The 14,901-nt window shown below is 39.6% G+C and overlaps 1 protein-coding gene across 1 annotated transcript in view; it reads right to left on the minus strand.

Annotated features, from left to right (window-relative positions):
• SMC4 (structural maintenance of chromosomes 4) overlaps positions 1-14,901 on the minus strand; it is a 50,602-nt gene that overhangs the window by 24,219 nt on the left and 11,482 nt on the right. The window contains exons 5-10 of the mRNA XM_063132030.1: positions 13,013-13,177; positions 12,557-12,684; positions 9,833-9,973; positions 9,485-9,635; positions 8,067-8,231; positions 6,746-6,979 (exon numbers count right to left, since the gene is read on the minus strand). Coding sequence (XP_062988100.1) covers positions 6,746-6,979; positions 8,067-8,231; positions 9,485-9,635; positions 9,833-9,973; positions 12,557-12,684; positions 13,013-13,177 — 984 coding nt within the window. The remainder of the gene's footprint in view (positions 1-6,745; positions 6,980-8,066; positions 8,232-9,484; positions 9,636-9,832; positions 9,974-12,556; positions 12,685-13,012; positions 13,178-14,901) is intronic.

The raw sequence follows: 14,901 nt of genomic DNA on the forward strand, positions 1-14,901 counted from the left end.
AATTGACTTGGTGGCACAATGTATTCATTTATCGTCTGGACAGCTTCAGAGCCTCCAATTGGAAGAGGTGACCCAGCTCCTTCTTGTCATCCAGAAGGTGCTCAGGGAGATGACCAACTTTTATTTATTTGATTTGTCCCATAGTAGGAGCTGGTAACTCGACATCACTGCCTGGGTAAAGAGACTTTGAAGCCCATTGCTGCCGAGTACAGTCTCATTCCAAGAAAATCAAGGTGTGTGCCCTCGTCAGTTGGAGAGGAGTGTGTCCTATGGGCCTTGCCCTACACAACTTCAACAACCATCCAATTTGGGGCAGGATGCTTAAAAAGGTTGTCATTAGTCTCTTACAAGCGGTACATACCCTCCAAGTGCTTGGATGTTGGTGGCATTGTGGAGGGGGCTTTCCTAGACTGCTTAATAGTTTCCTCTAATGCAGGTAACAGAATAGCTATTGGTCTAAATGATTCTGCATTTATCACATCAAAGACAGGGTAGAAATTACCACTTGAATCTCCAGGCGCAAAGCCTGTGCCATACTTAAGATTTGGTTGGAGAATTGCTCTAGTTCCTCCAACAGAGATATAGCTTCATTGGAGCCAATGATTGTGTCCGGCGAGGAGAAAGAAAGAGGGCAAGACAATTGGGACATAGTGTCCAATTGTTAACCTTCAGCTGTCGACATGGGAGACTCTCTCCAAGGGCCTGGATGTGGCAAATGCTCAGCAGGGCGCGATTGTGCACCCTTGGTATCAAGCTGCACACTAAATGAGAATGCAGATCGAGGCTGGGTAGCTGGCAGAATAATCTGTAATTGCAGTTTGTGGTTGCAGTGAGGTTGGCACTACACTGTATTGTTGAATTGCCTATGGCTGCTGAACAGGCAGTAAACCTGGTTGATCATCCTGCTGCTGAGCTGGTGGTGGCTGCTAAATGGGCAGTAAGAATGGTGCCAAAGACCAAGGTTCACGTGGTTTATCCAGAGGCCTTGAAACCGTAGCCAATAGATGACAGAATCAACTTTCTCCCCAACAGGATGGTATTGGCCGTATAGCTTATTACAGTAATTAACATGGTTCCCGAGTCCCCTGAGTCCGTGTCCCATGTTGAACATCTCTCCCATTCATAAAATGGTGATCTAGACTGTTCCCAATAAAGACTTTGCTTTTAAAAATTCGGAACATGATCTCCTGTAGTGGAAGCAAATGACGACACCAAATCTGGCAAAAATTATGCGTGCAAACTGACCCTTTATTTTTTTAGAATTTTTTATTCAACTATTTGCTGTTGTACACTTGCACAACTGGAGCTTACCTTGGCTGCTCCCTTGTATGTTAAACATACAAGCGAACAGTCAAGGCTGCACGGCTGACCTGACAGCCTTGCAGCTGACAGGTGGGGAAATGGGGTGTAGATCACACACACCCCTAGCAAGGGCATCCATACAGTTCAATGCATTGCTCTGAAGCTTGGGGATGCCCTGCTAGGAATCCCCACTTGCTGAGTCCCCAACAACTGTTTTTAAGGGTGCCTGAGACCGCTGTAACCACTTCTATTCTGTCAAACTAGAAGCAGTTACTCTCTTTGGAGCAGAAAAAGGGTGGCATGAAAACAGGGTGATGGACACTCGGGGTGTGTGTGTGCTCTAGAAGGATGGGATCCAAAAAGGTTTGAGATGGCACTTTAATCCCTGGGTCTGCTTGGCTAACTTGGTGATAGTGAATGGGGAAAGTGCTCAAAATCGCCCAACTGAGTGCCCCCCCCCCAAGATTTAAAGTCTTCCCAAGACTCATGGGAATGCCCCACTTCTAGTTCACCCCATGCCAAGTCAGCAGGACCACGTTTTCATAGAAAAGTGCCTTCCACCCCTTTGTCACTTGTTTCTATTCCAACTCAGCTAGTGGAAATTGAGGGGAAAAGAACGGAAACAACTGGATCTGGTTGGAAAGGACTGCCTTTATCAGGGACTGCCTTTATCAGAGACCTTTGATCTAATTTAGATATTAGAAGTATCCTGCATGTCCCACTTTAAATTAAAAGAAAAAAAAAACCTGAATTAGAAGAAAATACAACAAAGACTGTTGTGGCATCTTAAAGATAACAAATGTATTTATTCTAGCGTAAGATCTCATGAATACTGTCCGCATCATCAGATGTATTTGTTCGTTTTTAAGGTGCCACAAGATTTGTTTTTGCTATAACCGACTAATGTGGCTATCCCTCAGTCATTGAATTAGAAGCTTTAAGTTGATGAAGTATGTGCCTAGCATGAGGATCAGTGCTTTTAAGGAGTTAAAGAAAAGGCATGGATTGGGTCCTTCTGTGGACAGTACAGAGGACTTATTTCCTTTCTCTCAGATGAATTCCCATAACTCTCAAGCAGTGATGGCTACTTATGTGTAAGTAACATGCAAGTGCCTCCCACCTTGTTCATTACAACTACCCATTAAGAAATCTGCCTGCTCCTGGAGGCTCAGGTGGTTGCTGTGGCTGGGAGCGTTTTTTTCTGCGCATCAAATGCACCCTTTCCTGGATTAGGTAAGGCTAATGTATCCATGTGCAGGTCACAACCATATTTGATTACTACAAATAATTCCACATGGGGATGCATTTATCGGGTGCAAAATGCAATGGACCACAGGAGTTTATTCTAACTCTACTGGTTCCAAGTTCATGTTTGGGCATAATTTAAGTTGCCAGTTATTACCTAGATGGCAGGGGTCCAGGATATTTGAAGGACCACCTCATCCCAAATGAACCTTCCAATCCTCTGTGTTTGCTAAAGGCTTTGCTCCACATCCCATTGCCTTTTGAAATGAGGCTGGCTGGAATGTGGGATACTGTCTTCTCAGAGTCTATATGGAAGGATTTTTGAAAAAAGGTAATTTGTAATTGGGTAATATAATCACAAAAGTCTTGTATATCATTTATTCATCTGACCAGGATAATCCAGGAAATCTGTATACCAACCTCTTCTTGTAATGTGCTAGTTAATATCCTGGATTTCCTTGGCTATATAAAATATTCTGATTAAGGAGTTTATAGCGCAGGCTTTAGATTTTAAAAATGGGTATATTACTGATTATTATACAAACTTGGCTCCATTCCTACAATGACTATACCTTTTTCTGATGTCTAAAACTCTTATTTTCTAACTTAACTCTTACCATTTGCCACTTTCAGAGGTTTAGACTCCAAAGGGCCAACATCTAATACTATACTTTTACTTAATAGCCTACACACCACTAAGGCCACAGCTAGACCTAAGGTTTATCCTGGGATCATCCAGGGTTCGCCCCTGCCTGAGCACTGGATCCCCTGTGTCACCTAGATGAACAGGTTTGACCCCTGGACAATCCCGGGATAAACCTTAGGTCTAGCTATGGCCTAAATCTCATTTAATTAAGAATAAGAACGTAAGAAGAGCCATGCTGGATCAGACCAAGGGCCCATCTAATCCAGCACTCTGTTCACACAGTGACCAACCAGCCATTGGCCAGGGATGATCAAGCAGGATATGGTGCAACAGCACCCTCCCACCCATGTTCCCCAGCAACTGGTGCACACAGGCTTACTGCCTCGAATACTGGAGATAGCAGCCATTGATAGCCTTCACCTCCAAGAATTTATCCAACCCCCTTTCAAAGCCATCCAAATTGGTGGCCATCACATCTTGTGGTAGCGAGTTCCATAGTCTAACTATGCACTGTGTAAAGAAATGCTTCCTCTTATTTGTCCTGGATCTCCCACCAATCAGCTTCATGGGATGACCCCGGGTTCTAGTATTTTGAGAGAGGGAGAAAAGTGTCTCCCTATCCACATTTTCCATACCATGCATTAACTTTGTACACCTCTATCATGTCTCTCCTTAGCCTCCATTTTTCCAAGCTAAACAACGCCAGTTGATGTAACCTTCCCTCATAGGGGAGATGCTCTAGCCCCTTAATCATTTTAGTTGCCCTTTTCTGCACTTTTTCCAGCACTATAATATCCTTTTTAGAGGTGGTGACCAGAACTGTACACAGTATTCTGTGGATGATACCCAACTCTACCTTTCCTTTTCATCAAACCCAGGTGAGGCAGTGGCTGTTCTGAACCAGTGCCTGGGCACAGTAATGGACTGGATGAGGGCTAACAAACTGAGACTCAATCCAGACAAGACAGAGGTAGTTAGCGGGTAGTTCATCTGTCCGGTGAGGTGATGTTTACCCTGTCCTGGACGGGGTTACACTCACCCTAAAGGATCAGGTCCATAGTTTGGGGGTGCTCTTGGATCCAGAACTGTCACTTGAGGCACAAGTGAATTCAGTGGCAAAGAACACCTTTTATCAGCTTAGGCTGATATACCAACTGCGCCCTTATCTAAACAGAGATAGCCTAGCTACACTTATCCATGCTCTGATAACCTCTCGTTTGGATTACTGCAATGCGTTATTCGTGGGGCTGCCTTTGAAAATGGTCCGGAAACTTCAGCTGGTACAAAACAGGGCAGCCCGCCTATTAACAAGGACTGGCCGGGGAGGCCATATCACGTCAGTCCTTTTACAACTTCATTGGCTGCCCGTCCAGGTCCGGGCCTGATTCAAAGTGCTGGTACTAACATTCAAAGCCCTAAACGGCTTGGGGCCAGGTGATTTGAAGGAACGCCTCCTCCCATATGTGCCTGCTTGGACCTTAAGATCATCCACAGGAGTCCTTCTCCGTGAGCCCCTACCAAAGAAAGTGAGGCAGGTGGCTACTAGGAGGAGGGCTTTCTCTGCTACGGCACCCTGGCTGTGGAATGAGCTCCCCAGAGAGGTTTGCTTGGCGCCTACAGTGTACTCCTTTCGTCGCCAGCTGAAGACCTTTTTATTTTCTCAGCATTTTAACACTTAATTTAACTTAAATTTAAACTTTGCAGTTTTAATTTATTATTTTATTTATTTATTTATTTATTTATTTATTTATTACATTTTTATACCACCCAATAGTCAGAGCTCTCTGGGCGGTTCACAAAAATTAAAAACATTCAAAGTATAAAACAACAGTATAAAACCATAATATAAAATACAATATTAAAGCTCAACCAGATAAAAACAGCAGCAATGCAAAATTACAAATTTAAAACACCGAGTTAAAATTTATTTATAGACTGTTAAAATGCTGGGAGAATAAAAAGGTCTTCACCTGGCATCTAAAAGCATATAATGTAGGTGCCAAGCGAACCTCCTTAGGGAGCTCATTCCACAGCCCTCTTCCTGGTAGCCACCTGCCTCACTTCCTTTGGCAGGGGCTTGCAAAAGGACCCGTGAAGATGATATGAATAATTCCATATTATAACCTATATCAATTTTTGCTGTTTTGTTTTAATCCTGGTTGTGCTTTTTATATTGTATTTTGTATTCATGTTTTAAATTGTTGGTTGTTTTTATGCTTTTCACGGTTTTAATTTTTGTGAACCGCCCAGAGAGCTTGGCTATTGGGCAGTATAAAAATGTAATAAATAAATATAAATATTCTAAGTGTTGCCACACCACAGATTTGTATAAAGGCAGTATGATACTGGCAGTTTTATTCTCAATTCCCTTTCTTATGATGCCTAACATGGAGTTTGCCTTCTTTACAGCGGCCGCACACTGGGTTGACATTTTCATCAAGCTGTCCATCACAATCCCAAGATCTCTTTCTCGTTTGGTCACTGCCAGCTCATATCCCATTAGGTTATACTTGAAGTTGGGGTTTTTTTTTGCTCCAACGTGCATCACTTTACACTTGCTTACGTTGAGCCACATCTGCTATTTGGATGCCCTCTCCCCCAGCTTGGAGAGATCCCTTCCCTTTGTATTTTAGCAACCTTAAATAATTTGGTGTCATTGGCAAACTTGGCCACTTCACTACTCACTCCTAATTCCAGATCATTTATGAATAAATTGAAAAGAATTTGTCCTAATACCGATCGCTGTGGGACCCCACTATTTACTTCCCTTTTTCGGGAGAACTGACCATTTATTCCTACTCTCCATTTTCTGTTCTCTAACCAGTTACTGATCCATAAGAGGACCTCTCCTCTTATTCCATGACTACTAAATTTGTTCAGGAGTCTTTGGTGGGGGACTTTATCGAAAGCCTTTGGAAGTCCAAGTAAACAATGTCCACCGATCACCCCTGTCTACATGTTTGTTGACACTCTCAAGAATTCTAGTAGATTAGTGAGACAGGACTTGCCTTTGCGGAAGCCATGTTGATTCTTCTTCAGCAAGAATAGAACTTCACTATCTTAAAAAGTAATTTTATATTATCTTACAATGACCATATCTTCCAATTCCGTACAGAAATAATTTGTAAAACAATTGCAGCTCCATCTATAGAAGTAGAAGGGAGAATTCCTTCTATACAACTTAATTTCTTACTATACTATTCTTCATACGTTAAGAAACATAGAGTGTATTTACAGATTTTAACACTGGAGTCTGACCAGTGCCCTTTCGATAGCAATGGTTCTGACAATCCAACACTAAACACTAGTACTTTAATAGCAACCCCACATATGAAGTTATATACCGTATTTTCCGGCGTATAAGACGACTGGGCGTATAAGACGACCCCCAACTTCTGAGAAGATCTTCCTGGGTTAAAAAGTCATCTTATACTGGGCGTATAAGACAACCCCCAACTTTTGAGAAGATTTTCCTGGGTTAAAAAGTAGTCTTATACGCCAGAAAATACAGTATTTCAGGAACATGAGCAATCTTAAATAAACGAGTCTAACCTTCCTTAGATCATGTTCAGCTTGAGGTAATTTTAACTCCAGTTCTTTGATAGCAGGTAACCTCTCCTTCAGTGTTCCTGAAGCAGTCTGAAGAGCTTCTTTTGCTGTTTTTAATTGAGCTACTGCAATATTATGACGACTAAGGTAGAGATCAAGTTCTGACTTGGCCACATCTACATTTGAACGTGCTTCATTAACTATTTTGCTGAACTCCATTAGTTCTTTTTCTTTGTCCTACAAAAACGGAAATAATAATAATTATTAGATTATGTGTAACTAAGACTTTGTTCACAACAGACACTAACATGGCAAGGACTTCTATCTCTGCTCCCAGATCAATCTCTACCGGCTGCCATTCCACCTGGATGCCTCAAAGGCAGCAGTCAGTTTGACTAGAATTGCCACTTGTTTCTTCTCTGTCCAAAACTACTTCCATCAGCAGCCTTCTTACCTGATTACATCTGACAGAGAGGTGAAACAGTAAAGCCCGCTCCACTGTTTCAGCTAGGACAGTATAAATGTGTTTGTATCTGTAATTCCTTATTTTCTTGTTCACTCCTTGTTCCTTTATTCTTTTTGTATCGTGTCATAGATTGCAAGTCATTATTCTAAACTTACAGTCATCTTGAATGCTTTTGCAGAGAGGCGGTATATAAAACATAGTACATAAAGAAAGCAGACTATTTTAGATAGCATCAGTCTTAGGGAGAGCCCTTTCTGCTTTGCTTACCCATGTACCACTTTGCCTTGCGGTTTCTTCCTGCTAGACAGCAACACTATATTGCCCCACTAGAAATAAAAGCATTATGCACAAAGCTATACAAGCAAATTTAGTTGTTTGAACAATAAAACAGCATTATGTTATAGCAGCTGCATTTTCCTCTTTATTCCTCTGCCTTTTTACAGGAAAGCAAAACACAAAACAAAATCATACTCATATGAAAACTCATAGCTCCATATTACAGATATGAAAGAGAAGGAGTAATGTTGCACCCAGCCACAGTAGTGCTGCTGCATTCTCTTAGTGCAAAAAGTCAGGTCAGTGATACAATTGTATTAATGGCCATTGTCTAACTTTTGCCACAGGCAGAGCTACCATAATGCTGTAGTGTAGTTTCAGGAAATGTAGTGTGGTGCTATATTAGTGAAAGGAACGTGGGCAAGTGTAATTTGCCAGTCTGTTGCTTGATGGAAAGTAACTGCTACTTGGCATCCAAGTAAGCAAACATGGCTGGTTTAACCTATTTTGTACTTAATCATGTCAATTTGTTTCCAGGCTACAGGAGAATTGGTGTAATGCCTCAGACCTATTAATACAAACCTCTTTCTCTTTCTGCAATCCTCGAGTTTCCTGCTTGAGGCTGTCCATAACCTCTTTTAGTTTTTCCTCTACCCTTTCCTTTTCCTTTTCCAGAACTTCTTGCCTAGCTGTTGCTTCATTGATAGTAGCCGTACTATTAGCAGGAACACTTCTCACATCTTCAACCTATGAAAATGCTAATGTTAATTTTTCAGCAAAGGGAACAATCTACCAAATAGTCTTGGTTTTATCAATAACCAAGTTAACATCCAGGGTATGAACTATTGTGTTTAATTATTTATTTTGGAATATATTTAAATTAACAGGCTATTAAAATATATTTCCCCAGCAAATGTATTAAGTAGACAAACTGGTAATTAAAACATAGAATCCAACATTGTTTAAAAGAGCTATAATTGTTTGTTATACTTCATAAATGTAGATTGAAGCTACAGTTGACATAAAAATAGTATTGTCACCCTTTATTATCATTCTTGCAAAAAGATTTACCCAGTAAGATAGAGACTTGAGCCTATGTGGCACTGTTTTCCTTGACATATTTGTTCATGTTAAGTTTCTTATGCAGAATCAGACCTCCTGCCAGGTTTGGCAGAGACCAAATCCAGCTACTTTGGCAACAGCCACTCTATCCACTACCCTCCACCCTTCACCTTAAGCTTAGGACAGTGTCTGCACTACTATATTGCTACATATGCTTGCCTAAACTGAAAAGCAGAGGCTACAGAGACAGACATCGCAGGAGGCTCCTATGTTTCCCCAAAAGACCAAATAAACTGAAATGCCAATGCTCCTCCAAGGGTGGGCACACTGAGCCCCTATAAATGATCATTGTGGAGTAACTTCCCAACATCACCATGCTGAGAAGCAAAGAAAACAGGAGAGGGACTTTTTTTGTAGATATAGAACTAGCTGCTCCAAGAGATTTGTCTGGTTCAGATGCTATGGGTTATCATTGTCATAAGATCTTTTTGTTTAGGCAGTCATTTAAGTTGGCTAAGTAACCAAATTTGTATATTTATTTATTTGGTATTGTTTTAACTGCAATCTTTGTCTGTTTTTATCTGATTGCTTTTGATAATGAAGTATTTTCCAAATGTTTTTGTTTTGCTTTTAATCTGTTGTGAAAGGATGGAAGACAGATATGAATTATAAATAAAATCAATAAATATGTGATTTTGTTATATCAGATACGTGACTAAATATTTGGTTAAGCTGTATCAGGAGATGTCCCACTGAAATAAAAAAGAATTACTTTTAAGTATAGTAATAAGCATGGTTTAGACTTAGAATCCGGATTTAATTTTTAACAGGTATTTAGGTATTGAATATAATGAACTACACTCTTCTTCAATGTCACATATATTTTAATGCTGTTTTCAGAAAATCTCATAATAAATGGCAAAAGTTTACAGGTGTACCTTTTCTTTATCCTTCTGAAGCTGTTTCTCTAGTTTTTTTGCCTTGCTTTTTGCATGTTTTAGCTTTTCTCTTAATTGAACATCTTCCAAATCTAGCTTTGTGAATTTATTTTTATTTTCTTCTATAAATGCTGTGATTTTATTGAGTTTCCTAAAAAGAGAAACATGCTGATTACCTTTGCAATCAGTTAAAACAGCATGATCAGGCTAAGCTACTTTTCCTCACTTTTACAAAAGATGAAAAATCTATTCATTACACAAAATGCATTAGTAACAACAACATGAGCTAATGCAGCACTCATTCAAACCTTGTTAATGCCTGCAAAAAAACCAACTATTAATATTTACTTTTCAACTTCTTTCAGAGTTTTATTCTTATCTTTCATTTCATCTGCCAGTTTACTGCTTTTCTCATTAACTTCTTTAGTGTCTTCATGTATTTTTTCCTTCTGTGTTTCCAGATCAGTTATCCGCTTCTGCAATTCATAACTGAAAAACAAAATCAGACATCTTAAATATACTGAGATAATCATACACTTGTAATGAAAAACAAAAACAAATGGAGTATCCAGTGATGTCCCCGCAACAGCTACCATAGCAGGAACTAGAGATTCTTAAAGCAAGTGTAAATGAGTGGAATCACCAGTTTCCTGAACAGGTCAGGACAGCAGAACTCACAGAAAGGAGCTCCACTGTCCTGTTCCAATCTGGAATTTAGTGTTTCTATGGTTATTTTAGGCAGCATTAATCTCACTAGTGCAACAGAATGAATGGAAGTGCAATGGCAGTTACTGCCTGAAGGATTAATATAATGAAATTAAGAGCTTTTGAAGACAGGTCAGATGAATTCTGCATTGCCACAAATCGTGTTAAGAGTATTTTGCGCCACAAACAGTTCACTATGCTGCAGTCACTCATACTGGGAAAAGGCCCCCATGTGATGCATTCGTGTGATACAAAACATTGATTTATTGCATTTTTATACCGCCCAACTGTTGAAGCTCTCTGGGCAGTTAACAAAAACTGGAACCATAAAAACCATTCAAAATAAAAAACACAGCCAGGATAAAATCAAGCAGCAATGCAGAAATTAATACAGATTTAACGTACAAATGTAAAACAAAGTTAAGAGAGGTCTGCCTGGCGCCTACACTGTATTCTTTTCGTCACCAACTGAAGACCTTTTTATTCTCTCAGTATTTTAACACTTAATTTTAACTTAAATTTAAATTTTACTGATCTAACTCTGTATTTTAATCTTATATCAATTTTGCTGCTTGCTTTTATCCTGGTTGTGCTTTTTATACTGTATTTTGTATTTGTGTTTTTAACCTGTTGGTTGTTTTATTATGGTTTTAATTTTTGTGAACTGCCCAGAGAGCTTCGAATATTGGGCAGTATAAAAATGTAATAAATAAATAAATAAATAAATAAAACAGCAAAGTTAAAATTAAGTTGCTAGACTGTTAAAATGCTGAGAAAAGAGTGTAGTGTAGGTGCCAGGTGAACCTCTTTAAGGAGCTCATTCCACAGCCAGGGTGCCACAGCAGAGAAGGCCCTCCTCCTGGTAGCCATCTGCCTCACTTCCTTTGGCAGGGGCTCATGGAGAAGGACCCCTGAGGATGACCTTAGGGTCCAGGCAGGTACATATGGGAGGAGGCATTCCTTCAGATAGCCTGGCCCTAAGCCATTTAGAGCTTTGAATGTTAATACCAGCACTTTGAATCAGGCCCGGACCTGGACTGGCAGCCAATGAAGATGGAAAAGGACTGGCATGATGTGGTCTCATTGGCCAGTCCCTGTTAGTAAACATGCTACCGTTTTGTACCAGCCGAAGTTTTCAAAGGCAGCCCTATGTATAACACATTGCAGTAATCAGACGAGAGGTTATCAGAGCATGAATAACTGTAGCTAGGCTATCTCTGTTTAGATAAGGGCGCAGTTGGTATATCAGCCTAAGCTGATAAAAGGTGTTCTTTGCCACTGAATTCACTTGTGCCTCAAGTGACAGTTCTGGATCCAAGAGCACCCCCAAACTATGAACCTGATCCTTTAGGAGGAGTGCAACCCCATCCAGAACAGGGTGAACATCACCTAGTGGGACAGGCGAACCACCCGCTAACAATACCTCTGTCTCATCTGGATTGAGTCTCAGTCTGTTGGACCTCATCCAGTACATTACCATGCTGACGCACTGATTCAGAACAGCCACTGCCTCACCTGGATTTCATGACAAAGAGAGGTAGAGCTGGGTGTCATCCGCATATTGATGACACTTCAACTTACATCTCTGGATAACCTCTCCCAGTGGTTTCGTGTAAACGTTGAACAGCATAGGGGATAAAATAGAGCCCTGTGGAACCCATGGCCTAAATGCCATGGCACAGAGCAATAATCCCCCAGCATCACCTTCTGGAATCGGTCATCTAAGTATGAGCTGAACCACTGTAACACAGTGCCTCCTACTCCCAACTCAGACAACCTAACCAGAAGGATACCATGGTAGATGATATCAAAAGCCACTGAGAATCCAAGAGAATCAACAGGGTCAAACTTTCCCTCTTCCTCTCCCAGCGAAGGTCATCCCACAGGGCTACCAAGGCGGTTTCTGTTCTAAAACTGAGAACTACATAGCTTTGCAATGCTCACTGTAAACATTAATTAAAGATACTTTTTAATTAAGTATATTCCATCACAATTCTTCTGAGTGGTGAACTACCATTAGTTCTTCCAAGTTAATTTTCTGGTCAGAAAGACTGGTAACATACCTTTTGAATCCGTCATGACCCCAACGAACTAAAACACAAACCACATAAGATGCATACATTACAATAAAACAGGCTCCCTTTCTAAAATCAAAGAGTGACATTCATTATTGAAAGCTTGGTAGAACAGGACAATTTTTATCAGCCATGTAAAGGCCAGTAACAAGGGAGTCAGCCTAATCTCCCTCACATCCTCCTCCAACCTACAGCCTCAAATTATATCACAGGGAACACACACATCTATATTCGCAACTTTCATTGGTTCTGGTTTGCACCATCCCACCTCTTCCCAAATGATGTTACTTACATGTAGTATTGATATATCTTATTCTTTTCTTTGAACATTTTGTTTTCCAAGGAAAGAAATTCAAGTGCTTTGTTCCGTTCTCCTTCTAAGGCATCTTTCTCTTTTTCCACCATTTTAACTCTGTTCAACTAGACAGAATACTCAGTAATTAATGATAAAGTTGGGAGATGTTTAATTTTGCAGGTACACAGAATTTTTTTTTTTGTAAAGCTGATGAGTAAAACCTCTATGGCAATTAAGACACACTACCTACAGTATGTATAAACATATCAAGTAGCAGGTAGTCTATGTATTTCTACAATAATCACTCAGGCTGCTCTGGTCCAGAAAAAAAAATCAACTCCGTCATAGAAAAAGTACAGAAGGAATGTAATCTTGAATCTTTTAGTCTAATCAGAACATTATTTAAAATCATTCTGAATTCAAAATCAGCACTTAATAATCCAAAAGTCTTACCTTCTCACCCCTCTGTTCATTTAATATCTCAACTCTTCGACATAATATTTGAATAGTCTCTTTTAATCGGCCCGATCCAATTATGTCTTCTAAATACTCAAGCATGCCTTCATTATGCTCATTCTGTCCTTTCGGTTTCATCATTGCTATTTGTTCAACCTCCCCCTAAAAAGTGATTTGATATGTATATATATATAAAAAAAAATCTGCTAGAATTGTATCCACAACCACATGAGGTAATATCTTGGATTTTTTTGTTAGACCTTAAGTAATGAAAATTAACAAATCCTATGGCAAAAATTTCAATGAAGCATCTGTGTTGTCTTTTTCCAGGCCCAGATCCTGATTGATGTTTTTATCAACTTTTATTCTATCTTTCCACATGAAAGGCCCTCAAGTCAGCAGTCAGGTATCAAGCAATATATATCAACATTACAATGTCACAACTAAATCGCAGTAAGATATGAGTGAGTATTTAGAGAGATGGGATGCAATGATGTTATCATACAAGAGTTTCAACATTTGAAATAAACTGTACCATCAAGCATGTAAGTTATTTTTTAAAATGAGGTACCTAGTTCAAAGGCTGCTATAGCAACTTATTTATGGGGGTTAGAAGACTAGGTCTCTTAAGAGCTGGTAAGTAGGAGGCAAATAAATAAATAAATAAATAAATAAATCACAGGATGGTAAGAGATGGAAATTTTCTCATTAGAGAGCTACAGTCACTATTACTGAAAATTGTATACCAGCAGAAAAAAAGTAACAGGTTAGGTATGGACTATCACATTTCAGAAGGCAAGATTATTATTATTATTATTATTATTATTATTATTATTATTATTATTATTATTTATTTATTTATATAGCACCATCAATGTACATGGTGCTGTACAGAGTAAAACAGTAAATAGCAAGACCCTGCCGCATAGGCTTACAATCTAATAAAATCATAGTAAAACAATAAGGAGGGGAAGAGAATGCAAACAGGTACAGGGAAGGGTAAGCAGGCACAGGGTAGGGAAAAACTAACAGTAGAAAGTAACAGTAGAAGTCTGCACAACATCAAGATAATGGGCCTGTTCAGACAACACCTTAAGCCATGGTTAGGCTGCCAACCCTTTTGAAGCAAATGGTTAGTGAGTATGTTTAAATCGTGTTATGTAGCCACCATGGTTAGGAATGGTTCACACATCATGCTAAGTCATGGTTCACATGACACATTAAGCCATAATGTTTTGCTCAAAGTGCTTAGCACTGTGGCTTAGCGTGTCGTTTGAATAGGGTCATCAATTACACCCAGGGTTGATCTACACCTTACTTTATCTGCAAGACAATATTCCATATAAGAACTTCCCAATTGTGTGGAGAGTTTTCATGCTAGTGTAAACACATCCAATTGGTAAACCCAATCAATCCATGACAGATGTTACAGCCAGGATTGAGAACCACTACATGGAAGTGGTAGTGTTAGGACTTGTCTACAAATCTCCCAGAACGAAGCTCACAGTGAAGGACAGCTGCAGGTCAAATTCTTATACAGGTTAGAAAAGCCACAAACAAAAGTTGTAGAAATCAAGTTAAATCTAGGACTCTTGAGAATAGCATTTCTTGTAATTCTTCTGCAAGTTCAGTCAAGTGGCACAGCATATGGCTGAAAAGTTAAAGCTAGTTTTCTTTAAAAGTGGAGCACGGAGAGAACATATATGAAGTCAATTTGTGAAGAAAATATTAAAAATTACAGCCTGTGGAACAGGAATATTGTTTGCATTTACACAAATATTTCACTATTCTTTGAAACCATGAATTTTCAACTACCATGTAGGAAAAGCTGTACACACGGTTGTTAAAAAATATACTCATAGTTATGAACATGTTGTGAGAGTAGT

This window comes from Elgaria multicarinata, chromosome 8 (genome assembly GCF_023053635.1).
Source record: "Elgaria multicarinata webbii isolate HBS135686 ecotype San Diego chromosome 8, rElgMul1.1.pri, whole genome shotgun sequence".
In the NCBI taxonomy this organism is placed as follows: domain Eukaryota; kingdom Metazoa; phylum Chordata; class Lepidosauria; order Squamata; family Anguidae; genus Elgaria; species Elgaria multicarinata.